General features: G+C 37.5%; 1 protein-coding gene across 1 annotated transcript in view; it reads left to right on the top strand.

Moving 5' to 3' along the window:
• The window catches only part of CLVS2 (clavesin 2), a 46588-nt gene extending 20722 nt beyond the window's left edge, over window positions 1–25866 (top strand). The window contains exons 3-5 of the mRNA XM_065734400.1: window positions 19084–19194; window positions 21923–22143; window positions 25470–25866. Of these exons, the coding sequence (XP_065590472.1) occupies window positions 19084–19194; window positions 21923–22143; window positions 25470–25557 (420 nt within the window). The 3' untranslated portion in view covers window positions 25558–25866. The remainder of the gene's footprint in view (window positions 1–19083; window positions 19195–21922; window positions 22144–25469) is intronic.
• The last annotated feature ends 1883 nt before the right edge of the window (window positions 25867–27749 follow it).

The raw sequence follows: 27749 nt of genomic DNA, 5'->3' as shown, positions 1-27749 counted from the left end.
ACATCTCTGTGATTTTAGAAAGAAAAATTTGCTGCTTTGGTGAGCATACTCTATGAACCACATACATCATCTACACAACACCGTGAAGACATAATTTGCAGGACGTATGCAGAGCAGAAATGTGTTGTGCTTGTGTGCAGTGAAAAGCAAGTATGACACTAGGGCCTGAATAGAGATAAATAGCTTGGTGTTGTTATGCATGTTGTTGGAAAATGGAAGTAAGGGTGGTAAGTTTAGCAACTCTTGCTTCTTGGGCTTTTGATAAAAGTGGAACATTTTTGAATCTGGGCCGGATCAACTATTGTTTTAAGTTATCAAATAGGAGAAGTCTGGGGAGATCTTCATGTGAGCTACCAACACAGAGATGTTTGATTTCAGATTCTGGGTGTATGTCCTGGCTGACACATGGGGAGAGATGTGGAAAGGGATTGAGGGTAGAGTATTTCTGGACCCATGTGAAGAAAGACATGTAAACAAGATCACCAAAAGATAGAGCAGGAGGAAGGAGAGCCAACGGAGCAAATCAATCTGAGGTATCTACAAAATTGTGGTCATACGTACTAGTCGTTTTCTGTGGGAGGACTACAGAGCCTGACTTTCATTAGGACCTCTGAATGCAGAACAGTGATGAGCTATAGAGCATCTTAAGGATACCAAATGAGTAATGTGCACAGAGTTGGGAGGGCAAATGGTAAGTAAACTGGGACTGTGTTTGTTGCATTGAGCTGAATTAAGCGTGGAATTATCTGCCTCACCAGTGAGGGACACAGAAGTGTCATCTAAATCTTTCATTCTGGAACAGCTCCCTAAAATAGCAATTTGGGTCAATATGTAATTGTCTCATTTCTGTGCTATTTTACCTAAACCATTGTCTAGAATAATTCTTCTCCACAAACTTTAATGTGCTTGTGTCGTTACAGCATTATGGCTTTAAAAATACCATCACTGTAGTTGTCATTTGCACCATTCTTCTCTGCAGTTTGTTTCTGAGTAGGTTTTGCTATATCTAAGCTTTGTTCCCTCTCTCATCCTCAGTCAGGAGTGAATGTCAAATTTAGTGTCAGAATATTTTGCTACTTTTTTGGGGAAAGAAGTACAATTACAATTTTGTATTTGTTTTACCACACTAGAAATGGAGTGATGATAATTTTACAACCTGGAAATTGAAAAGATTTTGAGGAAGCAGTAAAGAACAAGTCTAAAACTGTTCTACTTCATTTTGCAAATGCATTAATTGAAATAAAAACCAAAACCCTAGAAAACAGAAACATCAAATGGAACTTTTTTTCTTTTAAATAGATCTTGATGTTGAAATTGATTTTCTTTAAAATCATGAAGTCTAACTCACAAGACTTATGTTCTCCCTGAGGCTTTTCTTTCCTGGAAAGGTTTTGGACAATTTTCACTTAATCAAAATTAGTACACTAAGCAGTAATTTATGTTGTCCATCATTGTTTCCTAAAGAATTGCCTTCTCACATGTAGGTTCATACTGGTGAAACAGTGCAGAATGGAATTTTCCTAGGTCTCAGTAGAAGTTGTTTCTGTGAAAGAATGCTGTCACATTCTCCTACCACCACCAGCTTCACACTAATGTCCTTGAAAAATACTGCTAGTGTGGATGACAGACTGCTCTGGGACTGGGACATAGGTTATTGCTGTGAGATGGAAGCCTTTCGGAGATCTTCTGAGTCACTGGTACCATCTGTCCCTATTCCTGAAGTAGGACTGGATGGTGTGAGCAAAGCTCCAGCATGCTGTTCAGCTTTTTATTTGGCATTCTAGAGCTTGGATCAACTGCAGGCTTATAGGGAGGTTGGTTTAGAATAACTTGTTTTATTCCATATTCTGCAGTGAGCTCTGAGTATAGTCTGTTTTGATTCATATACCTTATTACAGGAGACATGTTTTTCTGCCAAGCAGAACTTATTTTTATTTTTTTATTTTTTATTTTTTATTAATTTTTTTATTATTATTTTTTTGCCATTAATTAATTGATCAGGCTTTGCTAGATGATGCTTTCTGTTTATGCCTCCTCATTCAGAAGTTTGTTTTTGTTTTGAACACACAATTAAAAACTACAAAGGGGATTCAGTCAGATTCAGTTAGGATTCACCTAGACTGTAGTTATTCTCATCCAGATAGTCAGTCTGGTTTACTTCTCAGCTTTTACTTGTGAAAGATGTGTTACTGTTCTTCCTCTCTTGGGTTTGATACTTCCAACATGGACTAAAGTTCACAGCTCTGGACTCATCAAACTGAAATTGATGCCTACACTGTTGTCCAGGAAGGCATTTTATGTGGTGGTCTTGCGTTGAGAGCAGTGGTGTTAGAGAACAGGATTTTACATATGAAATGAAGGATATCTGACTAGCAGAGTTTTGGGGGATTGCAGTAACAATATAGGAAGTGAAAAAAATGAGAGAATTTGGCGAGCATTCAGCCAAGTAGTATGAAATGTGAAGCTTGTCTGTGGAAGACAGGCTGTCTGCAGGGAGGTATGTTTCAGCATGGAGATGGCAGTTAAATGCTTGCAAGTGAAGTGAATTCTGCAGGGGTGGCACTTAGTGGGAAAAGAACATTAAAGAAGGGCAGGGTTCTTTGGGATTATGGTAAAAACAGGAACTGAACAGGTGCCAAAGGGGGAAACAGAGTGGAGTTAGAAAAAAAATTAAAAAAAAGGTCAAGAGAAGGCTACAAATACAACAATGACCTACAGTGCTGAAATTTGGGGAGGGCAGTCTGCAAAGAATGGAGAGGCTGGGAAGGAGACAGAAAATGGATGATGCAGCAGTTGAGGGCATCCCATTTCTTAAGCAGCGATAATTGATAGAGGAGGGGATGAAGAGTGAAAGGGACTGTAACGTATTTATATGCTAAAGAAAGTGACAATGGAAGAAGAGGGAGTGAAAACAGGATCCACAGCCTCAAGAAAACGTTATCAGGAGTACAATTAGAGCAGCTGGTGCTAAAAAGCATCATCTGTGGGGAGTTTCCAAGGTAACAGTTGAAAGTGTCATGGGGCAGGTGAGACCCAAGCATGGAGCACGTCTGCTATGCAGTGTGACTAGGGGGCTTAGGGTTTCATGTTTTTGTATGCTGTTTGTTTTGCCCTCATTTTTATGTTCCTAAAATAGATCCTTGGTTTCCCTCATTATTACATAATGGTGAGTCAAAACCAAGATTTAAACATTTTTAATTAGTTTTAACGATCAAAATTGCACATTTAATGTAATAAATCTGCTCTCCATCACAGAAGAAGAGCTTCAAGCAGGCAGCTTTTGTCAAAGTTCTGCTTTTCATCCAAACCTCTGCTGCCCCTTTATGGAGCTGGGTAAGATGCTCCAGTTAAAAAAAAATAAAAATAAAAAGAACTTTCCAGTATGCACTGCCTGTGTCCTTCTTTATCTGGCATCCTTATACTTTTCCTTGCCCCATACTCACACTGTATGCATGTGGAAGCTGTGGTGCATCACAGGGTATGCATCCTGCACCTTCCTTCACTCCTAAAGCCCTGCAGCAGCCACCTGTCCACAGAGATCACCAGATCCAGTGTCAATTTGATGTGGATAGCAGCAAAACTAGGCTGATCAGATTGGACAAAGAGTTACTTGCTTGAATTTCAAAATTTTGGCTTCTGGTTTGATTCTTGCTTCAGGCATTATTATTATATTCCACATCTGGACAAAAAAAAGTATCTTTTTATGGCTAGGAGCTGTATTCAGGGCAATGTCATATGATCTCTGGGAATACTGTTCATCTGCAGTAACAGTAGATCACCCACTTCTGCACATGAACAGTGACTGCAATTTTTACTGCTTTGTGTGGTACTGAAGAACTCATCTCAGTGTGATAGATACAGAGAAGGGAAGATTCACTGTTTATGTGGACTATATGAACTATGTATATCCTGATAATCATGCCATGATACTTCTTTTTTTTATAAAGTTGATACTCTAGCAGAACATGTATATCAAGCTTTCTGCATTGGGGCTGGATTCTATTAACCTGTCACCACTTGTTTAACAATAGCACTTCAGAAAAGATCACTTAATTTTTTTTCTGTGAACATATCTACTTTAATGTCAAAAGACACAGTGAGGGAGAGGCTTTTTTTTTTTTCTTTTTTTTTTTTCCCAACAAATAGAATACTTGTAAATTGATTTTCTTCTGTGAAATACAGGACTGTGAAAAGATCGTGATCACAGTATTTATTTACTATGAATTGAACTTCTCTGTTAGCCGAGATTGTACTTGCATTGGGGCTGTGCTTTTCACCCTGCTGATGATAGGATGTGAATTGTGTTTCTTACTTTGTTTATTAAGTATCTCATATATAAAAGGATTCAGTGGATACTCAGTAATAGAGAATAGAGAACCATGTTCTGACTGGAGTGTAGTTTTGAATTAAAAATTAAAATAAAATCTTAACATTGAGGTGATGCTCTCTTTAAAACCATGATAAATAATTGTTAATGGGAATAAGTGTATTACTGGTTACTTTGGATTTATTAATTCTGTGATCAGACTGGCTCCAGTTCTGAGGTGAGTTCTTTCCCTGCCCTCACCTCCTTTAAGCACCAGTTTTATTGTTGATCCTGGTCTGTTAAAGTCCATACTTTTGTGTCACTACTAAGTTAGCAAGAATATTGGTGGAATTTCCAAACATGCTGGTAGACACTCTTAATGTTGTGTCCTTGCATGTGCACGCTTATTTATTTATTTATTTTTAATGTAATAAGAATCACCAAGAATATGTCTGGTTGCATGGTAAAGTATGGCCTGTCTGATGTTGTAAAAATACAGTGTCATCCATGTAGTGCTTCCACAGATTATTTTATTTAATTTTGCTTAAGATTGCCTACTTAAGTGTAAGTGACCTTGCATTGCTCAGTCCTGTAGGAAACAAATTGGGATACCGTAGAGCTAGTAGATAAGAAAGTAACAATCAGAAAGTGTTTTGCTTGTAGAATATTTACATGTTTAAGCCATTTCCGCTGTGTTTTCTGGGCAGTACAGAATGTGGGTGGAAAAAGTTTCAAAAGCAGAATGTGAGCAAAAGTATTTTTGTGATACTAAATTTCTCATGAAAAAGCTATTCAGTGGAATTCACTATAGTGGGTGGAAACAGATCCCAAGATTCCTTAAAATGTATTTACACAATAGACCTCATAGTGCTTGAGTGGCTACTGTATTTTATTAGTGGTATTCAGAAGATTTAATCAGAGTAATCAATAGTATTTTAAAGGTCTATAGCTTTCATTTGGAAGTGAATTTCTTTGCTTTGTGTAAGCCATAATAATGTTACATTACTTCATATTTTTAGGAGTTTCCCAGTGTTTTATAATGGGCAGCTGCAAGTGGAGAGCTTCTCTAACGTAGTGCAGCAGTGTAAATAAATGAGACGTGCCCAGAGCTGCTACCTGCTGCTACCTGCTGCTGAGGCCATGAGGTAGCTGCAGCCTGGCTATTAAAGATGGCTACATGTGAACGTCCTTTTGACGAATGCCTGATGTACAAGATGTTTGGGGAAGTGCTGGGTAGAATCTTGTTATTTCCTCTGGTACATTTTAAGAAGATGGACAGATTATAGAGTACCCCTAATGCAGTCGAACTGGTGCCAAGCACCCAAAGAGCTCAAGGAAGCAAGCTGTATTTGAAGAACATTGCTTTGGAGATCTTTGTGCTCAGTCTTGCAGGCAAGTGGTGGAGGAGGGATGGAATGTGACAGAGCTGAGTTTAGCAGACTGACTTAGTATTAGCTTTTGTGTGTTTAAAGTTTGAAGTGTTTCCAGTGTGATAACACGAGTGCATCTTGCATCAAATGAATAGTCCTGTCTCCTGTTTTTCAGTATCTGGTGGCAGCCAAAAGCTGCAGTAAGAATGCTGGAGTCAGCTGAAAGTGTAGCATTTAGATGGGTAGAATTAGATTACTCGAGCTGCTTTTGGATCAAGACATTGGGGTTAATACCTCTACTTCTACAGTAGCACCATGGGACTTCATATAAACAGAAGTGGTCAAGGGTTCAGTTGCTCTTTTCTGCTGAAAGCTGGCAATTCCAACAAGCACAGCAATGTCTCATGATGGTGCTGGAGCTCAGGGGCAGAGCTGAGTCAGGAGGAACCATGTACTGGAGTGCCTGCAGCCACTGTGCAGCACTATACCTGGAGATGAACCCGCATGGCCTCATTTCTCAGGTGACCTCTGTCATAGCCCCCGAGCTGAGAGATAAAGTTTCCAGCAGCACAGCAGCTTAAAATAACAAAGAAATCTGTATGCTCAGAATGCATTGGGACACACAGTGCTTGTCTATAGGTTTTTTCATCACGCAGCTTCACACACCAGATCTGCATGCAATTCAGTTTCTGATCCTGGTGTATGCTTGCATTTTATATGACCACATCAAATAACGAAGTGAAATCTATTAGGATAGCTCTGAGGTGCTACATTTATACACATAAAAACATGGACATCCTTGTTCTTTTAAAAATTTAAGCAGAAATATTATAAACTTTGAGAAAATGTTCTTTCTAAGAAGAGTAATATATTTTCTATCATGAGTAAATGAAAATGCTCATGGAAAGTGTCTCCTTTCTAGAGAGCTTTTTCCTCCTACAGGCAAACACCAAATGGGTCAGAACTGAACCATTTTGGTTTGGGAGGGCTGCCAGTACAGAATGGAGTACTCAGACGCCTCACGTCCCCATTTGCCTCCAGGCTGTATCTGTTCCTGTCTCCAGGAGAGACTACTGTGCGCCGTGGGAAATAGATTTCAACCAAATAATGTTGTCTGTATAAGGCAATAGAAGCCTAGAGCATTCAAACTGCAACTCCTAGTAACAGCCAGCAAGCATTTTGAGATAATTTTCTCCCTCTCTCTCTCTCTCTCTTTCTTTTTTTTTTTTTTAATCCCCCTTCCTTCCCCTCTGTTCTGCTTTTCAGGGAACTCAAATTCAAAGGTTGCCTTTGCCTTTTGTACACTGGCAGATTTAGCTGCTGCATTCTTATCACAAAACACTTAAATATTCATGCTGCTTTTAATTTTAGTTCTGCAAGGCTGTGGTAGTGGATATGATGATGCAGGAATTTATGCTTAGAAAATGGAAGGCTTTTTAATGCTTGGGCTATGTGTGAATAATTTTCAGTTGGGCTCCAAAGTGAGCAAAGCTGACTGGAACATTGCTTTAAATTATCTACTTCAGTAAATGTGCAGCCAAGATTTTTAAATAGTTAAGCATACAGCTGGTCTGTATATCCATATGTATGGTCTGACATCTAGAATGTGGCTTGAAATATTATTCATTCAGGATAAGAACAGATCTTTGGATCTATTGTACTGAAATGTACGCATATGGACACATCAGCAGATTCTTTTTCCTGAATTGCCAAAAAGAAGGGTAACAGTGCAGCATATTAAAATTGATCTTACATTATTTCAGTTGGAGTTTATTACATTTTGAGGGGATTTATGTGAATTATCTGTACAGATCCTATTTCCCTCTTTGCTGGCAGGAGGCAGCTTGTCGCTCCATTGTCAGCATTTGTCTGATTAATCGTCCCTTTGCTTGATCTGTTTTCCTTACTTTTTGTATATCATTTATTCTAGTCCTTTTTCATATGGTAGCATCACATTAGCACAAGGTCTGTGAACTAATGTGGATTCAAAGTCAAGAAGCAGCACTAATGCATAATTGATCTACCAGTAGAGCTCAAAGAACTGATTCTCATTCAGAGATAGGAAACGCCTTCTTTTTTTTTCTTTTTGTCCTATGCTGGCAGTCTGAGCTCCAAAGTCTATTTCAAATTAAAGTGAATAGGTTACCAGAAACTGACAAGTAGCATTTAGACAAATAATGTTTAGACAAATAGAAACTGACAGTAGTTTATTACCCATGGTAATAATCTATTTAAGATATTAATTTGATATTTGATGTTATATTTATACACAGAGACTGACATAATTTTGACACGTACTTTTAAATTTCATTGTGATTTTGCTCACTGGCCCTTGAAAGTACCTTATGTCTAAGATATGTTATGTGGTTTGTGTCTGCATTTGTCTCTTTCTGTGATCCTACACCTGTTAGTGCCTAATGGAAGATTTTGACTGCTTAGCTATTTTCTGTAGAGATGTGATACGTTTGTGCCATTCACTTCAGATTTCCTCAACAACTGCATCCCTTTGTGAGTGGACAAACTGAAAAGGCCTTGTCTGCTCACATTAGCATTGGCTCTGATTTTGCTTCAGCTTGGCATATGTCACTTTTCTTAGTTGCTGAGGAATGACTCTTGACTGTTCAGTTAAAAGGAGATGGAAGCTTGTTTAAAGCTTGGTGTTTAATAATATCCTTACTGAAGTGAATTCTTCTGTATTTTCAGGATCCTGTGAAGGTACACATGGCATTCACAGCAGGGGCGTTTGCATCTGTAGCATGAATGACAAGAGGATGATGGTTGCATGGTTGTGTGACTAATAGCCTGTGTATGCCGGATGGCATAGCAAGGTACAGGGGACGGTGCTAATGGATGGGAAACAAGCAACAGTGTTCTGGATGTCTCTCCCTTCCATTAAGTCCATTCAGGCATGCCAGATGTCATCTTCCTTGTACTGAGGATTTAATTCTCCTCTTGGTATCAAACACTAACACTGCAGTGGAAGTAATGTAAGAAAGCAGAAAGTTTAAGTCATGCTGTAGAATAGGGCTGCAAATCAGAAAGTGTCTAAGTCAGAAAAGTAGTAAGGAAGGGGAAGGAAATAGTACATTTTTGTGCATTTTTAAAGGCAGTGAATGTGAAAAATAAGTTGCTCAATTTTAGCATACTGCATTAGACTTAAGATACTACAGTCTGAATAATGCATTAACAGTAGAGCAAAATACAATTACAAACATTTAAGATGTTATATGTGCAATAAAAATATATTTTATTAAACAATTGCTATATTTGGAAAAAGGCACTTTTTCTCATGCAGTCACCCTTTATTAGACTGGTAATGCTAAGAGCATAGCAATAAACAGTCTGCCTCAAAATGGAAATTGAACTTCTTTCCTAGAGACTTTGTTAATGAAGTTAATCAGTGTTGCAGGCTTTCTCTGCTACTGTCCCTTTTGTAACATTTCTCAAAAGCTGCACTCCCAGGTATGTGTAGATCGAGAGCCGAGAGAGCAACTCATTCCCAACTTTTGGAAGCTAAGCTCGTTTTGTCTTCTGCAGACAGCTTGGCAGTGTCAGCACCTTGCTAATCTTTGTCCAGTGAATACGATGCATGAAACTTCAGAGTTTTCAAGTAAGTCAAGTCTTTATTTAGGTAGATTAAGCCCTTTACAAGATGAGTGCTCTCAGGCAAACCAAGAGCTTGAGTACATTACACATGGTAAATATTAAAGTCTACCTGCAGATCATTTTTTTTGTTTATCTTGAGAAGTCTGTCTTCACATTGGTGTTTTGGCTGTTGTTGAACTTCAAAAATAGCACAGCTTTGGGAAGAGATTTTGGAAAATACACAAGGACTGTATGTAGTTTTTATTTTTTGACAGTGACTAACTTGGTCAGAACTGGCAGTGTGCTCTCCTTCGTGGTTTTCTTATGTTCAGAGTGAACAGTTTGTATTCCAGTTTGTGCCTATGGCCTCTTGTCCTGGCACTGGGCAACACCTCCTTGCATCTTCCCTACAGGTATTTATACACACTGGTAAGATGTCCTGAGCCTTCTCTTCTCCATGTTAGACAGCCCCAGCTCTCTCAGCTTCTCTTTGAAAGTCAGGTATTGCAGTACCTTACTTGTCTTTGTGTCCCTTTGATGACCTTACTCCAGAATGTTTCTGTCTACCTTATTCTGGGGAACACAGAAGTGGACTGGCACTCCAGATAATTTCAGAGTCCAGTTCTTTTTCTCTGTGAGTATCTACATAACATGAAATGAAGCTACTGTTGTTTTCTTAAGAAGAGATTCACATGGGGTGCACTTTGGTCTTAGCAAGAACAGATTTCCATTTCTAATTTTGATCTAACTCCTGAAACCTTTGGGTATGAGTTTTCAAGAGCCATGTAAGTGGGATTTCAGGGTAGAGTAACATCGCATTTCTTCATTACTAACACAGTAATTCCATACTATGTGTCCTAAATATGTATGATTAAATAAATATTTATTTGCACAGCTTTTGTGAAGCTCTGTTTTTTGATTGTTAGGTTTAACTTGCAGCAGCTAACACAGAAAGCCATGCTTGCATGACTTATAAAGAAGGATTTGATGTCTGGAGTTGGAATTCGTTAACAGTGATGTGTGATCCTCCAGAGTAATAACGAGATCCTCCAGAGTAATAACAAGACTGATAGTTCTCCCTCAAACAATATTATACTTCTTTGAGCTTCCTGGAGGATTTTATGTGTGCATACCACCAGCAGTCGTTCAGGAATGCAGAAGAGGGAAGCTGAATTGGGGTTACTTTATAGGAAGCCACATTTTTTCAAGCACTTTTGCAAAGAGAAAGGATAGACGTGCAGTTCAGACTGAGACCTTCATAAAGCTGAAAGGCTGACGTATATCTACATTTTATACTATGATGATGTTTGAACACTCTTTGGAACTGGTACAGTTTTTTGCTGCTTAAAACTGACCTTTTGAAAATTTATATGCTTCATAGTTCAAGATAACTCTACTTTTAATAAAATACAATACTTATTAATGGATCTCAAGTCAGATTTTCAATTTCCATAGTAATTTAAAGCTTAATTAGGCTGCATTCTAGATCTCAGTGGCTGTCCTCAACTGATTTTTCTTTAGTCACTATCCCTGCAATTTTACAGTTCAGTTCAATTCTCAGGACTCTCATTTGCGTAGAGTGACAGATTAAAATTGGATGACTAGAAGGATTTCTGCTTTTAGTGCCTACTGCACTGATGAAGATTAATTCCTCATTGTATGAGGAAACGTGGCTCGTGAAGTAATTCTTGAATCACTGTAGTTTTCAGTCTACTGTATTGCTGTAAACTGAAGCTGGTAAAGTGATGATCCAGTTTTAATGTATCCTGTCTGAAACTAAATATTGTATGTTTGGAGAGTTTTGGGTAATAAAATTGTAGGCAGCAGTTTGAGTTCTTCATCTGTAGGGAAAAAAAGGTGATCATTTTGATTGGAGAACTGATGCTTTCAGCTCAATGGTTAGTTGCTGGTACTGCAAAGCTATACAGTATTTGAAAGCTGCCACAGCAAAGAAGCTTGCATTTTTGCCTCTGTTCGCCCTATCCATCTGCAGACCTGTGCACTTCATTTCCTGTACAGGTAATATATGAAGTTCAGATGTAATTTCTGGCAAATTTTGGCTGAAATCTTTAGGTAGGCTCTGTTTCACCTGGGAAATTTCCAATTTGGATGATATACGGATATTATATGGAAGCCATAAGATTTTGTATTTGCTTACCCTGCTTGAGATTAGGTCTGCAAAATCCATTCAGTCTTGACCTGTTATCAAAAAATGTGGGTCCTCTGTGTAAGATTATTATTCATTTCTCTTTCCCTGGCTTTCTATTCAATTTTTGAAGAGAAGCTAGAGAATTAATATGATGAATATGTTTTTCTCTTGTGCATCATGGTAATTTTTCTGTATCCCTTTCTGAATTAATTTTAATTTAATCTCTCCCTTTTCCTCTGCTCCTTACTCCTATATATTATTGTTCTGATTTCTGCCCTTTCATTGTTTCTTTCTATCTTTGTTGTTTTCCAAAGATTTCTGTTACCTTTTTCTTCTCTGAAGGATCTGTGAGAGCACACAAGAGATTGCATCTTGGTTATACCTCACAGAACAAATAGGTGTAGCTACTCTAAGGCAATTCTGTATGTGATGTTAGTCTTCTAGCATTTGGAGTTGATCACAATATGAGGCAGAAGTTGCAAATATTTGTGCTCTTCTTTGAAATGGCCTTGGAGTTATGGGAAGCTTCCCTCATCATAAAAAGCACCATGACATTCATTCTGTAGGCAGTGATTTCAGTACGGATGATGGGCTATTTGGGTTTAGGTTAGCCTCTCTGATAAAAGGTGATGACTTCGTAACTCGTTTGGTAGCAGTTGAGGTGCTGATGTGGCATTTCATCCCCTTGTGTACCATTTCTGACCAAAGATGTTTGGCTTCAGAAATTAGGGTATGACATTTTTTAGGAATGGTTATTTCATGCATTGCTTTTATTCCATCAGCATTACAAAGGTATTGCTACTGTATTTATGCTCTGCACCATTTTCACAGAACACTGGGATTTGGAAAGAAGCTCTAGAGATCAGCAAGTCCAACAACACTGCTAAAGCAGTTTCCCTGTATTATTTTGTACAGGAAACTGTCCGGCTAGGTTTTGACTATCTCCAGAGAAGGAGACTTCACATCCTCACTGGGTAGCCTGTTCTGGTGCTCTGTCACCCTCAAACTAAAGACATTTTTTGCTCACGTTCATATGGACTTTTCTATGTTCCAGTTTGTGCTCATTGCCCCTTGTTCAGTTGCTGGGCGCTGTTGAAAAGAGCCTGGCCCCATTCACTAGGCTTTAGCCCTGTAGATATTTGTAAGTGTTGATAAAATCCCCAGTCACCTTTTCTTCAGGCTGAACAGTACCAGATCTCTCAGCCTTTCTTCATAAGGGAAATGCTCCAGGCCCCTAATCATTGCTGTGGCCCTCCACTGGGTGATCTCTGGAATTTCCTTGTCTTTCGTGAACTGAGGAGCCCAGAACTGGACACAGTACTCCAGATGAGGCCTCGCTAGGGCAAAGTAGAGGTGGGAGGAATCACCTCTCTTCCCCTGCTGACCATGCTGTTCTTAGTGCATCCCAGGATAATACTGGCCTTCTTGGCCACAAGGGCACTCAGGTGGCTCATGGCCAACCTGTTGTCTACCAGGACGCCCAGGTCCTTCTCCACAGTGCTCCTTTGCAGCTCCTAACCTGTGCTGATGCGTGTGGTTATTTCTCTCCAGGTGCAGGACTCTACACTTGTCCTTTTTGAACCTCATAAGGTTCCTTTTCACCCAGGTGTACTCTAGCCTGTCCAGGTCTTGCTGAATCATAGCACAGCCTTCTGGTGTGTCAGCCAGTCCTCCCAGCAAACTTGCTGGTAGTATAGTGTTTTTATATTTGTCTGTAAACTTAATTTAGTAAGACATTCACAAGCTGCCTGGAAAATGGATTTTATTTTTTTTTCCCTGTGGGAATTTCCACAGCAGAAATCACCATCTGATAATTGTTTATTGTAAAAAATGATTTCCATCACAGGAAAAGAAAATTGTATAGATGAACTGTATAGATGATACTCTACTGACTAGCTCTTACTGTTTTTCTGGTTTTGCTGATTCGGGAACAGCATCATACTTAGAAAAAATAATTTATTTTCATTTTTCCTTTCTATTATCTTTCATTTCAGACTGTTGAAGTGTTATGCAAATTTAATGAAAGAGCCAGCATTTGTAGCTGAAGACAGAATTCTCTTAGGCAAATAGCATTTTAAAATTTCCTTTATAGAATCAAATTCTTCATTTTTTCCAAATTCAAGATGACAAATAAGCCAAGGAAAAGAAAAATACTCAAGCCCTCAAACCCCTGTCAAAACAAGAAAATGTTGCTTAAAGAATTTCACACAATTACTAATGGAACTTTAGATTCTTAAAAAAGATCAGGCCAAAAAACTCTTGAAGTTAATTTACAAAACTAAAGTAATTCAAAGTGCAAAGGAGAGCTTTTATGCAAAATATTTTCTTTATCAAGTGCATATAATTTAAAAAAATGAAAGTGGTCAGAGTCCTTTATCTAAATAATGCAAACATAAATTCTGTTTAGACTTATGTATTATATTTATATATAAATAGCCACACACATAGATGACTTTTAAATCCCTATCCACCTAATTAATCTTACCAATAAATAGTTTTTATGATTAACATAATGAAATGAAGGATGGAAAGCTATTTGAAATTATAACAGATAGTTCTGCGAAAAGAGCAATGTTCTCACTGGATGGTTATCATCTCTCTCTGTTCTCAGCTCTTTCAATTTAACGTATTTCTATATGAGCTGTAAGATAAAAGGACTAATAGAAATGAAAAGGAGGACTGCCACAAGTCAGATTGCCTCACTAGAAACTTCTTAGCAAAGTGACAACATCCAGTTCTAGATAATTGTATCTTATTTTGTAGGAATGTCACTGAATTATGTCCATTTGCCTTTAGGTAGCGCCCTTTTAGTTGAACAGAGTAACAAAAATTTATTTGGGCACTTTTAGTTTGTCTTGGAAGTGGTTTAATGTTATTTAATGAAAAGTAAAAGCTTCAGCTGAGGGAAAATAACACTGTACTCTTAAAGAGGAAAATCATTAAAGCAACTAACTGTAGCATGTGAGTGTATCCTTATATTTTTGGATGGGAAGAAATTTCATAGTTAACTATTTCATTGAACACTAGTTTTGGTCTAGATTATGTAGATGTATATTTCAGAGATCAGGAAAAAATTGCCACATTCAAAAAAATCTGAAACCTGAAAAATGAAATATTTTTTTGCTTTTTCAGCAGTCTAGAAGTAAAAGTGGTCAACAATAGACTGCAGGTAAACATATAGCAAAACAAATAGTGTCTTTACATATCTTTACAATGTCTATACAATATCTTTACATTAATGAAGTTCTGGGATCCAAACCTTTAGAAAGTTTAGTACAAAGTGATAGAGATCACAAGGTGAAGTCTGCTGTTGCTGCAATCTGGAGATCAGTTTCCTCATAATTTAGTAATCACTATCTTAAAGTATCTGATGGACTTTATAATCCTTCTAATTTTATAATTCTATGAAAATGAGTTAGTTAGGTTGCTTATTCCCCTCCCGCCCCCCCCCCCCCCCAAAAAAAAAAAAAAAAAAAAAAGTTGTATGCTCATGATTTGGGTCTCTCTGCCACTTTTCAGCAAAGCTGTGGTCATGGTAACCAGTAGATACAGCCCCAGTTTAGAGCCATGAGATACAAGTTACTTTTATTTTAAGACATTGTTACTACTCCTGTCAAGGATGGATGCCGTAGGGAATTTGGTGTTAGAAATGCCTTATTCTTTGATTCCTTCGATGAAAATTACAATTAGGGAGGAAAACTTTTCTTATGTGCATAGCAGTGACTCTTTGTTCCTCTAGTACATCAAATCTTGTAGGACTAAGGAAGTGAAGCTTTAATTTTCCAGTCAGAGCTTTTCTGTCTCTAATTTTGCATTGTTTCCTCTTTAATATACTGCAAATTAAATGTAGTCATGCTGCATCTTTCATCTTATGGAATGCTTCAGTATTGTTCTTGTGGAGCTTTCCGTTATGAAAATACTGTTTGGGTTCATAATTTGGGATTTTTTTTTCTCTGAAGTGCTCGATTATTTTTGGAATAACTGGAGAAGATCTGAATTTTTTATCTTCACAGATAACTCTTTAGTGACTTCTAAGATATTAATAATTTAATATGCCATCTTTGAACTTGTACTTTTTATTATGAGTATATGACCCCTCTTGTTGCTTGTGGATGCTATGGCCTGAATTCAGCACAGCACTCAAATGCGGCCTAAATTCAGCACAGCACTCAAACATAGCCTTAAGTAAAGCATGTGAGTGTGTTTGTTATAATTGTTTAGACAGTCTGTTGAAAGATGTCTCAAGACTGTCCACAAAAACAGTTTCACTTCCCATAAGGACAAAAAACCCTCAGAATAGAACCCCAGAGCATATGTGCCTTAGCACAGTGTAAGTGTTTATATAATTAAGACCTTTTCAGTGGTTTGGTAATTCTCCATTTGATTTATTACCTTTCTATTAAAATGCATGGCTTACCTTATGGCTGATTTCCATTTCTTACTGTTTTCTGGCAGGGGATATCTTCTGCTTATGATTTGTATGATTCATAGGTTAAAGGCTTTTCTGTTGAAATACAATATGTCTAGAGAGGCAGTTGTGACTACCACCATATCTATGACTTAATCTACATCAAAACAAAACACAACACACAAGAGTCAGTGATTTGGAAAAAAATTTTACCTGCTGTTTGTGTAGGATGGCCATCTGTCTGGCAAATCCCAATGTGCTAGTCAGATAGATTTGCAAAGAGCCAGACAACCTTCTGACGCCTCTTTCTCCAGCAGCAGTTGTTGCTTATTCTGCATTTTTATTATTAAAGTTTTTGTTGTTGTTGTTTTTATCTGTATTCAGGAGCTTTTGAATTCTACTCTCAGCACTGTTCATAATGCTAGAATATCTTGACCAAGTCACACTTTCTTATTATGTACCCACTTAGAGCTGAAATTTGTCATGTCACAGAAATTGTTAAATATCCAACAATTTCAGTCAGGTTTGGAAAATGCCTTTAAAATTGCTGAAGAACACCAAGATGAGCTGCTTTTAATGTCAAATGGCATATCCTATTGGAGGGTCATTCCAGATAGATTCACAATTGCCCATGTAAATGGATTTCAAGATGCAGAAAAATCTTAAGTGTAAATGTGGTACTTTCTAAAGATACTCCATTTATCTCTTAGAAATGTAATATCTTCATAAATAACCACAAATTGTCAGGGCATCCATTTTGAACACACAGTAGAATATGGTTGTTGGCTGTCTGCTCTGTGTACATTCATGCATAGCCTATGGAGATCTCACTCAAAAATTGTCAGTTTCTGTGGGAATAGTTTTTTGAGCAACAAAGAACAAGCATTCCATAGCTATGTGTGTGTAAGTTTGGAGGTACTTGTATTAGTTAAAAAGCTCATTAAAATTATGCAGGACAGCATTACTGTTAGGAATGCCTTGTTTATTTTGTTGCCTTCTGTATTACTTCATTATAAAAAGTGTTTGATCCTCACAAGCCTTAGTATAGTTACCATTCCAGCATTAATTCTGAAGATACCATCAAATATATCATTAGATAGCACTAACAAAAGAGATCCTCTGCAGATATAGTGAATCTTCTTTTGTATAAGCAGCCTGCTGCTCTGCACTTCCTTGCTGGAGAAGCCAACTATGCACAGCCTTCTATAGACAAATGGTATTTCCTGCAGTGAAAGGCTACGATGTCGTCCAATGATTTATCCTTCCCAATGGATTCTTTGGGTTCCCGTGATAGAGACATAATTTACTACCTTTCATATATCAGTGTTTGTGTTCTCAAAATGGTGCTTGGGGATTTATGATATTGAACAGGGTAAATTAGATGTCGTATTATCAACCGTCCTGTATGACATTTAGTGTTGGCAGGAAATGAGCGTTTAGCAAGTAGCACAATCTTCCAGTAGGATTGTTTTATTTCAAGACTCTTGTTGATCAAATATTTCTAGAGAAAATCTTCAAAATATACTGTTAATCACATTGGCTGTTGTGCTGAGGCCACCCAGATGTTAGTAGTGTCCGTTTTACATGTCAACCTTCCTGCAGAATATTTTTAAGGTATTACCTCCTTGGTGGAAAGTGTTTCTTCCTTGAGTTTGCACGGATGATGGAATTAGTAGTTAAGTGGCACACAGTAAAAGGGTGACAGAGAGAAAGGAAAAAGGAGATACTGTATCAGTCACGTAGATTGAGATTCTGAAAAATAAGTTTGCTGGTATGTGTCTGCATGTGTCAGTTCTATACAAGGCACGTGCATTTGCGTAAGGAAGTTATATCCTTATTCTGATTATAGTTTTGCATCATGTCATGTTGCTTCTGAGTGGATAATACTCCCTTTGTTAGGAATGCCTACCATTATCTGAATTGTACTGTTCAGATACCCTTCAGGCTTCCTTTTTGCAACAGTTCTGTACACACTTGCAGAACTATGGAAGTTTCATGGCAGATACAGTTTTTCGAAGTATATTACTATCTGGAAACCTTTCATTACAGATTTCCTTTCTGCTTTCCTTATTTAAGAACACTTGCATTGTTGATATAGCTTATGGTTTTTTCTGGGCTATTTTTTTTACTGTGTGCTCTATGAGCTTATATCAGTATATTTCAAATGGTGCGTTGTGGGTTATATCTAGACTGGTGGATACTTGTATATAGCCTGCTATCTTGTCTCCAGAGGAGATTAAAAAAAAAAAAAAAGGTGTATTTACATGGATGGTCCTGTCAAAATATTTGTTTGCCTCCTTCTGAGGTTCTGATCCCTCTGACAGTGACCTGAATCTGCATATATTGCAGCCACACAAGAGCAGGCGGTGTAGCTGGCAAACATGTCAGGGAAATAAAGAGGGGGCTTTCATCAGGTCTGATGCCAGTAAGTCTAGGCAACATGGGAAGCAACAGCAGCTTATTGCATTGTTTGAGCATATGATCAATCAAGCAAAAACAAAATGAGGACATGTGATGAATTTGGCAATAGTACTCCAGGACTGAGTGTCTGCCCTCTTGACTGCCAAATCCTTTGGCATATTCTTTTCACTTAGAAACTGAAAATGCAGATCAGAAACTTTATTTGCCTGTTACCTATCAGTTTTTCAATAAGAAAAAAAAATGCCATTTCTTCAATACAGATATTCTATCCATACATTTAAGTTCCCAGAAGGCCTCTGATAGCATGAGAAAAATTATGATTGTGGATATTGCATAACACATTTATGCATAATGTCTAATGTTAACACAGTTTTATGAAATATGAATAATATTGGAGATATTTTTAGATTAGTAGTGGAAATCAGAGGGACATTTCCAGTCCTCTTTGGTGACACTGGTAAAGATAAGTAAATAAAATGAATAAAAATCCAAAGAAATAGGGAGAAAAATATATTGCATAGATAAATTATAAACAAATCATATGTGTTTAAAGCATTTCTGAAGGTTAGAAATACTGTATCTGTTTGTGTTTGTTGAATGTCATAGCTGTTTCATCTCAGTTCTTTACCATTCTGTTCAGGATGTGTTGCTCCTTGTTATGGAAGTCTGAAACACACTGAAAGGACACGTCTTTTGAAAAATATTTCTTTGTATTTAAGGTTGTTGTTTTTTTTAAATAAAAATGAAAGCATTCAGCATAAAAAATGATATATATACGTGCAACTTCTGTTAGAAGTTAACTCACATTGCATCTATTTTTTTTTTCGTTTTTTCTGATGTACAGGACAGTTTTCCAGCTCGGTTTGGAGGAATACATTTTGTCAATCAACCATGGTATATTCATGCCCTCTACACAGTTATACGTCCATTTTTAAAGGAGAAGACACGAAAAAGGGTATACTTCTGTTTCATTTTCTATTACCTGGTAATTTGTAGTCAGCAGATGTATCACAAAATAAATAGATATACACAATATATCAGCTTGTTATCAGTGGAAAGTTTTTAACTATAACTGCATTGTAAAAAGTTTCTTTACCTGTTTTAGAGAAATCTATAACTTCATTCTTCAATTACACTGTAAAGCAGTGTTTTTAAATGTATATTTACATACAAGCATATGGTGCCTTCTGGGTTATATAATAGTATTGTCAGCATTGCAATTTCTATAAGAAAGTTGTAGCAGTAAAATCTTGGAATGATCTGTGTCTTTCCTTTATGATAGACATATTGCATACCAAGTCCTTTCCTAGTAATTTCCTTGACATTACTATGAACTAAACTACACAGGTGGTACACAGTAGCTTGTAAATAGTCACTTCAGCTAAAGCCAGTGAAAAGAAATATGTGTACATGTATCTGTGCATGAGCACGAGCAGTCTCTCAGATGTTGCTTAATTTGCAGCTTTTGCATCAGTGCATTTAAATTAGAGACTGTTGGCAGTAGCACATAGGATGATAGTATTTCTGTAACAGGAAACCTGTCATCCAGCAAAACATAGCATTGCATACAAAACCACTACAAAGAATGTGGTGATATTTTTTCATTATTTGCTTGCAGAGTCAGGTCTCTAAGGAGCTCTGTTTTTTCTCTGCAAGCAGTCTGCAAGACTACAATGCTCCTTGGTGTTTAGCTGCTTTTTACTGACATTGTACTTTAGAGGCCTCTGGTATTCTCCAGTTTTGAACTATAGACTGCAAAGGCTTTTATGTAATATCTGTTATAAATGAGAATTCATTCTGCGGATTCAATTGCACTTGACTGACTACAGCTTCAACAAAGAACATTGCCATGTTTGAGACCTATTTAAGTCAAGGACCATGTATCTACAACTAGGGAGTAAAGTACAGCTTTTGGGTTTGTTACATTAAAAGTAAGCAAGGAGGCAGTAGAACACGTGTGCTAACCAGTTAGGTATTTTTATTTTTCATTTTATTATTTTATTTTTATTTTTGCAGTTTTTGTATATGTCTGGTAGGTTTGCAGCTAATAATTGCGTTCAGATAAGTGTAGTACTCAGCATGTATAAAGCACAATCACTAAAAAAGTGAAAAGTCCAGTTTGAAATGACCATAGAATAAATTACTTTGTTCTTTCACACAAAGATAATTCCTTTCTGAGAAGGAAGTACTGTATTTGCATGTTTACATTCAGCTTTCTGTCTCTGCAGATGACTGGAAGTTGACAACATTTATGAGTTTTTTTCTTTACCTTTCTCCTCTTCCATTACAGCATCAGTATAGAGAGCATGTCCCATGACCAAATGAGCTGAAATATGAGACAAGCATATAAGTTTCTTTTTTTTTTTTTTTTTTTTGTCTTTCTGCCTTTTGAATTTAACATCTTATAAATCAAGGTATAGCTGCCCAGAGAAATCCTTGTAAGGTGAAGTAGGATGTGAACTACTAGCACTCCATATCTGTGCATACTCTGCCTGCCCCATGGAGAGCAAGAGGCAGCATTATGAGGCAAGAATCTCCCTTGCTTTCTTGTCTGCTTCTGTGCAAGTCAATTAAAAGAGGACTAGGCACTGCCATTCTTGCTGTTTAATTGTACAGGCACTCTCCGGCATGGCACTGGCTAGTGCCACCCAGTGCTTTCTTAGATAGTGCCTTGGAACAATTTCTGAATGGTAAGGACCAGTGTATGTAGTATTGATGAGATAAGCCTGTTCTGGAGGTAAAGGGAATTTAACTCTGTGGATGTAAACTGCCATAGCACCGGCTCCTGGTGCCAAGAAGTCAATCTTGGCCTTTTTGCTACTTTAGAAATAGCTTCTGTGAGCTAACTGTGAAGCTACACCCAAAAGAAGGCATTTCCTCTCAGTGCAAGGTCTAAAGGTCCTCCAAAGTGGGAGAATGCTATCCAAATCCAGAGTTCCACCATTTTTAGTATTCACTGGTTACACATTGCAGATTTCTGAGGAGAAATAATGAGATTAAATATAACTAGAAGTATAAATGCAAGTATAAGTTTACACACACATTGTATACGTACACTATGTAAATATAAAGCATAACTGAAAAGAAATCAGTCAATAAGAATACTGATAGACAATATCAAATAATCCATCAACAATTCTCTTGTTGTCACCAAAAGTATTTTATTGATTTACTTGCTTTGTACCTTGCCATGCATGACCATAAGGAAGAAATTTTCTTCATTATATTCTTCTTTGTCTTTTATCTTATTTTCACATAACTCAAGGCTGGATCTGGATGCTTGGAGATCAATATATATTCCTTAATATATAATGAATGCTAATTTTATATATTAAATTATGTGCTTAATTTATGTACTTAATTTATTGCACAAGGTTAGGAGAAACAAATTATGAAAGATAAGCAGTCTATCTGTCTTATTTTGAGTCCGTCTTGTTAGCCAACATTAGTTCTTACAATCCTTAGGGCACTTGTCCTGCAAACATTAGTGCTTTCGTTGCTTTGTAGGTATACAAACATCGTCTGACTGTACTGAAGGCAGAAGTAATGTGTGCCTTGGTGGCTATTGCTGTTAGCCCAACATAGGCATGATACTGGAACTGTACAATATTCTGTAATAATGGTGATGTAATTTGGCTTTGATGATTTTTGTGATACTGTTTTGTTTTTATCTTTTTATATAGATATTCCTTCATGGTAATAACCTCAACAGTCTACATCAGCTAATACATCCTGAGATCCTGCCTTCAGAGTTTGGAGGAATGTTGCCCCCCTATGACATGGGAACATGGGCAAGAACACTGCTAGACCATGAATATGATGATGACAGTGAATGCAATGCGGACTCCTACAATGCTCCAGCAAAAGATATAGAAAAGGACCTCTCTCCCAAGTCCATGAAGAGGTGGGTTTAAGATACTAATATATTTCAGGATTACTGTGAGGTTAACATTTGCCTTCTCAAAAATCATAGAATCACAGAATTGTAGGGATTGGAAGGGAAACTCTAAGAACATTGAGTTCAATCCCCTGCTGTTGTCTCTTGTCCTGTTACTAGTTATGAGGCAGAAGATGCCAACCCCCAATTAATACTGAGTAAGCATAGCAATAAATATACAGGACAGGAAATCTACTTAAAGTCTTTCAAATTAAGTTGGAATATGCTAACTTGATAATTCATTTTCAGGCGTTGGCATTTGATGCAGAAGGGAGAGAGAATTTGGGAGCAAGTCAAACAGGAGAAAATATTTTGAGACTTGTCAGACAGGAAAATGATGTTAGATGGAGTATATATTAAAGACTCACTAGGACAGTACAGTTTGAGAGGGATACATTTTGTAGGAAATAGTGACGAAAAAACTGCCGTAGAAATAAAAACAGACAAAACCTGATGAAATTTAAAGATTTTGTATCAGAAATCTATAATTCATTGAAAGTGAGGAATACTAAGAGTCTGGCTGGGAATGAACTCGGATAAGTAAAGTTAAGAAAGGTGTAACTACCCCAAGTATTTGAGAAAATGGGACAAGGAAAGACTAGCTAGGGGAGAGGGGAAAAAATAGTGATGTATTTCTATATGATTTGTGTGGAATAGAAAAATTATGTAACAGAAGAGAAGCTTACTTGTAAAGATGAATGGAATGGAGGAGCTGAAGTAGTGAAGTCTTAGTAATTCAAAATTAAGTCATGAGAGGAAATGGCCTCATCCAAGGATACAGGAAGGTACGTTACTGTAGAAACAGGACATCTAAAAACATGAAGTAGGTCAATGAAAGTGCTTGAGTTCACAGGCAAAATTTCACGAGGGTTTAGAACAATTACTGTGTTTAATTTGGTTAGGCAGACTAGAATTTGCTTACTGCTTTGAAACATTATCATTCTTAAACTAAGGCCATGCTAAGAATTCATTTCTTTGTTATTCGTTTTTGCCCCGATATGAACCATTGAAGTTCCTAAATATCTCCTTGAACTTTGGGAAAATTGGATGACCTCTCCTTGAAATAAAGGCTGGTTATGGGTAGACTGGTGGAGGTAAGGTGAAATTAACCCCACCAAGTAGGAGATCACCTTCACACCGTGGTACTGCTGCAGCTGTCTCAGCAATTGTGTTTGTTTTGTGGCCGCATCCACCCATAGCTCTCATGGCTGAGGTACTCAGATGGGATCACAAGGATCTGCACATCTAACTCCACAGGACAGGTGTCTGTATTGACCAAGTTTGTGAATTACCTGTGTGTAGCTTTGGTTCCTTGCCTCTGCAATGGGACTTTGCATTACAACTCTGTTCTGTTACGATTTGTGAAAATATATTCAGCAATACCTGTAAAGTAGTTGGGAGAAAGCAATAAAAGATGTTATGGATTTACACAAATACTTCTTATATAACTTCATTCACGACTTGCTGCTGAATGGGAAGATAGTAAATGTTGATTTAAAATGAATGAAAGTTATTTCTTCTTCTACAAGGAATTTGTTCCCCAGAGCTTGCAAGCCATAGGTCAGCATTTGTGCAGCTTGTTTTTCATAACTACCTTGGAAATGGAAAGCTTGGAGGCCCTGAGAATTTATGGTCATAACTGCCTCCCTGGGAATTTGAGGCCAGGTTTGCAGCCTATTAATCTCTCCTTCAGTTCCCCAGTTGAGAAATGGAAACTTTGTTTTCACAGATATTGGCAGCCTAAGAAGGCTCAACCTCCTATTAGTATGTAGATTCAGTTGGAAATTCTTTGAAATTAGTATGCTCCCACAGCATTTTTTATCTTGGATTTTTCAGGAGCAAATTTTTAATCAGCTTTGCCAGCACAATCAGTACTTGTGCAGATTTAAAAAAAAGCATTTAGAATTCATTGGTTTAACTTTTTGCCTGATGAGCTGATTAATGTTCTAGATGATGGTTATCGTACAGTATTAATTTAAAAATTTTGAGTGTGTTTATCACAAGAGAGACCATCAAATTTTTAAAGTTAATTTTCTTGACTGTATCACTAGTAGGAGCATGTGATAATTGTTGTTAGAAAATATCCTTGTATTTATTTTCACATAAGGTTTGATTCAGATGTTCTTCCTTATTTGTGTTTTCAAATGTTTTCCTTATCGTTTTTGAGAAAAAAACAAATCAACTCCTGCAAGCAGTCTCATTCATTGGCTTCAGGGGATCATTCCAGAGTGGGGTACTGATAAGACGTTTTTATCTTAAATTCATAAATCTTTTTCTCTGTGCTGTAGCCCTTCAGATGGGCAAATTTGTAGTAATGCTGCTATCACAATGCACTTCTCCTGATCAAAAATTTGTGCCTACGTTGTTGAGATGTATACAGGCTCTAGCCATGTCAAGTCCTCTTTACAGAAAGGAAATGTACATCTCTAGCATGAGATTAATCTCAGTTTAAAGGAAATATCTATCAAAGGTTTCTTTTACTGGACCCTAGAAGTGTCTGTTTTTTGACAAGCTTGTGACAGGATGCGAGACTCATTCTTACCACTTCAGGATTTGTTTCTAACAGAATGTTTTGATTTTGCTGGAGGCTGGGGCTTCCTCTTTCTCTCTCACAAATGGCCGTTACATGGTATCCATACCAGTGTCATGCTTCTGTGCTGAATCAGAGAATCTGGAGAAGGTTTAAAATCATCACTGAATTTGCCCTTTTGCCATCCTTTTCTGCTGTGTTTAACTGAGCTGACAAGTGAGTCTGACAGATGTGTCCACTGCTCCAGAAATCCTGCCGGCCATGGCAGGCTTCCCCAGGGTTGGCTTAGGAGCATGCTCTGTTGCATTGTGCTGTTCAGAAAAGGAACAAATATGCCTCTAGCTAATACATGCCACTAATTGCAGTATGCCATTAGCCAGCTGGGTGGATGAATTGTACCTTCTTTACAAGCCAACTGCTTTCTGGTAGAGAGGGTCAGTGCTTACATCAATACAAAAGACAGCTTTGTTCTTTCTTTGTTGTGTGCTAAGGATGCACTTTACTTCAGTCACTCCTTTGCTGAACAAAAGAGGATCTACTTTATTGCCCTTTTTGACCGTTTCCACAAACCAACACAGAGCTCTTTAAAGGCATGTATCCACTTCTTGAGGGTATTTTCTGACCATCTGTGATGATTGGATGCTCAGAGTACCAGCATCATACTTTTTAAGCCCTGGCAGAAAGGAAAAACAAAGGTAAGCTGAGATTTACCTGCATTTGTTTTCATCTAGAAATGTCAAATAAACATGTTACCCTTCTGCAGGTCTCAGTCAGTGGTGGATCCTGGGGTGCTAAAACGCATGGATAAGAATGAGGAAGAAAACATGCAGCCTTTGCTTTCCCTCGACTGACAGTTCCTGAGCATCAAACGTGAACTGAAGTGGAAGGCACTCAGCAACAAGCAAACCATCAGGAAAGGAGTATACCAGCTGGAATCCTGTTTACTCATGTTTATGTAGCATAATGGAAGCAGGCAGAAATTTGTACTATTCTGCTTGAATTCTGGATGCCCTGGAGTGGTTAAGAAGAAAGAAGGAAAATAACTTAAAAATAGGAATCAATAATTTATTCTGTAAGTGCCAACTTGTTTGTAAATATAATATAATCCTCCACTTTGACTTTGTAAGTTATGGTAAGCAAATGCTATGAGTGACTACTAAATATGTCAGTGAAGTGCACCGTATGAAAGAGTAGAAGACGTGTCCGTGCACGCACACATGCGTGCACACACAGAGAAACACATACTGGACAAGGAGAAGTATCAAAGCCAATTAAATGTTGTCCTTCTTGTAGGAAGCCATACTGCAGCTAGTATATTGACTGCACTATACAGGATATTCTCTGCAATGCTCAGTAGTGTGCAAAGATAAAAGAGGGATTGTAAGAACTTGGGGATGCTGTAATCAGTCAAGTGTTTCCTAAATGTAGGAATTTATTTCCAACTAACTTTGTGGCTTAGAATTGTGATTTAGCATAAACCATGTAGCATTGTGAAGAAGATAACAGATGAGCTGGAACCAACTCTTTGACGGCTTTGATGTTTGGCTATATGAGTCTGTGAGGTTTCTTCCTTAACTTTTTATTTACAGTTTGCAAATAACATCGCTTGCTACCCTAATCTGGGTACTGTAATGTGGGCCATACTGGAGTTATTTATTTTGAATTTTGAGTGCACATCAAGAAGTTTTCCAGAACTCTGTTCTCCCTTGGAATGAGAAAATAATCCTCTAAGTTCAGTGTAAGAAAAGAAAGTAAAGCCTGGCAGCAGAGGTTAAAAGTTACTCACGGGATCCTGTGCATTGGGAGACTTGGATACATACATATATATATTTTTACCAATCTCTGACAAGCATATAAGGTGACATTGTTAGACACGTATATTTAGTTGAAGGTTTATACAGGAAATCATACCTATTCAGTGTACTTATATATATTATAGATTGTATATTGAGATGATATCATGATTAATATAGTACAACTTTCCATAGAACAACAGCATCCCACTCCAAGCAAGGATTAATATGAATAAGTTGTAGTCAAACATCTCAACCTGTGTGTTTGGGGCACTTTTTTTTTTTGTTGTTGTTGTGTAAGTGTATCTATTTAACATGTGCCATAATAGAAAAATATGTTTTACCTCAAAAGGGCAACAGGTTTCACTAGGTATTAAGTCAGCTGAAATGCAGGGGCTGTGTAATCTTTGTTGTGTGTTGATGCGAGCGCAATTTATTATATACTGAGACAAGAATATATCCTTTGAACTAGCCAGGCATTTCTTACTAGGGTTTAACTTTGCAATCAGAATGAGATAGCACAGGGTGCTCACCTAAACATCTGAGTAATTGGAGATATGGAGCTATTGCAACAATGTCTGGACAGTGCAGCGGTTACGAATATCTCAACAGATGACCACTAGGGAGGCAGTAGCTCATAGGTATCTTGCCTCTGAAGCTCTGTGGTAACAGTTTTCTCCATTACTTTAGTGTCTACTGAAGTTTCACAATTGCTGGTTATAGGTCACCTCTCCTCTCTCAGGATGGTTCCAGATTTAACAATTGGTAGACTGGAGAATTAAGAGAAATCTTGGAAATGTGTCATCTCAGAATTTAGCTGTGATGGCAACTTTGGCGTTCCCCAGTGCCAGTCTCTTCCAGTATCACCCTTGACTAGCCCAGGGTGTACATAGATAAAGCAGTTAATTAGTGACACTCATAAATAGATTGTGCTTCAACATGCGTATTGCAGAAACTTGTCTGAAGTAGTCTTCTCCATTCCATTCTCTTATTTCTATTTTCATGATATGTGTTATTCCCTAATGCAAAGAGAAAAGATACACAACCTGAGCTTGAGAAGTATTAATCAGTGGCAATTGCAGAAAAGGTACATGGGAACTGTATCTGCCTACATATTTACAGTCTTTCCTAGGAGTTTTCAGTAGATGAAGCTATTGTAATACTACTGCTATCTTTGACAGGCTTGAAAGATTGATGAGCTCTTATCTACAATTTTACTCTATTTTTCATGAATCCTGTAACATCATGTT

The sequence above is a fragment of the Cyrtonyx montezumae genome, unplaced genomic scaffold, assembly GCF_038088225.1.
Source record: "Cyrtonyx montezumae isolate F1298 unplaced genomic scaffold, pur_monq_1.0 scaffold_0, whole genome shotgun sequence".
NCBI classification, from domain to species: domain Eukaryota; kingdom Metazoa; phylum Chordata; class Aves; order Galliformes; family Odontophoridae; genus Cyrtonyx; species Cyrtonyx montezumae.
This window is presented reverse-complemented; position numbering and strand designations above follow the sequence as displayed.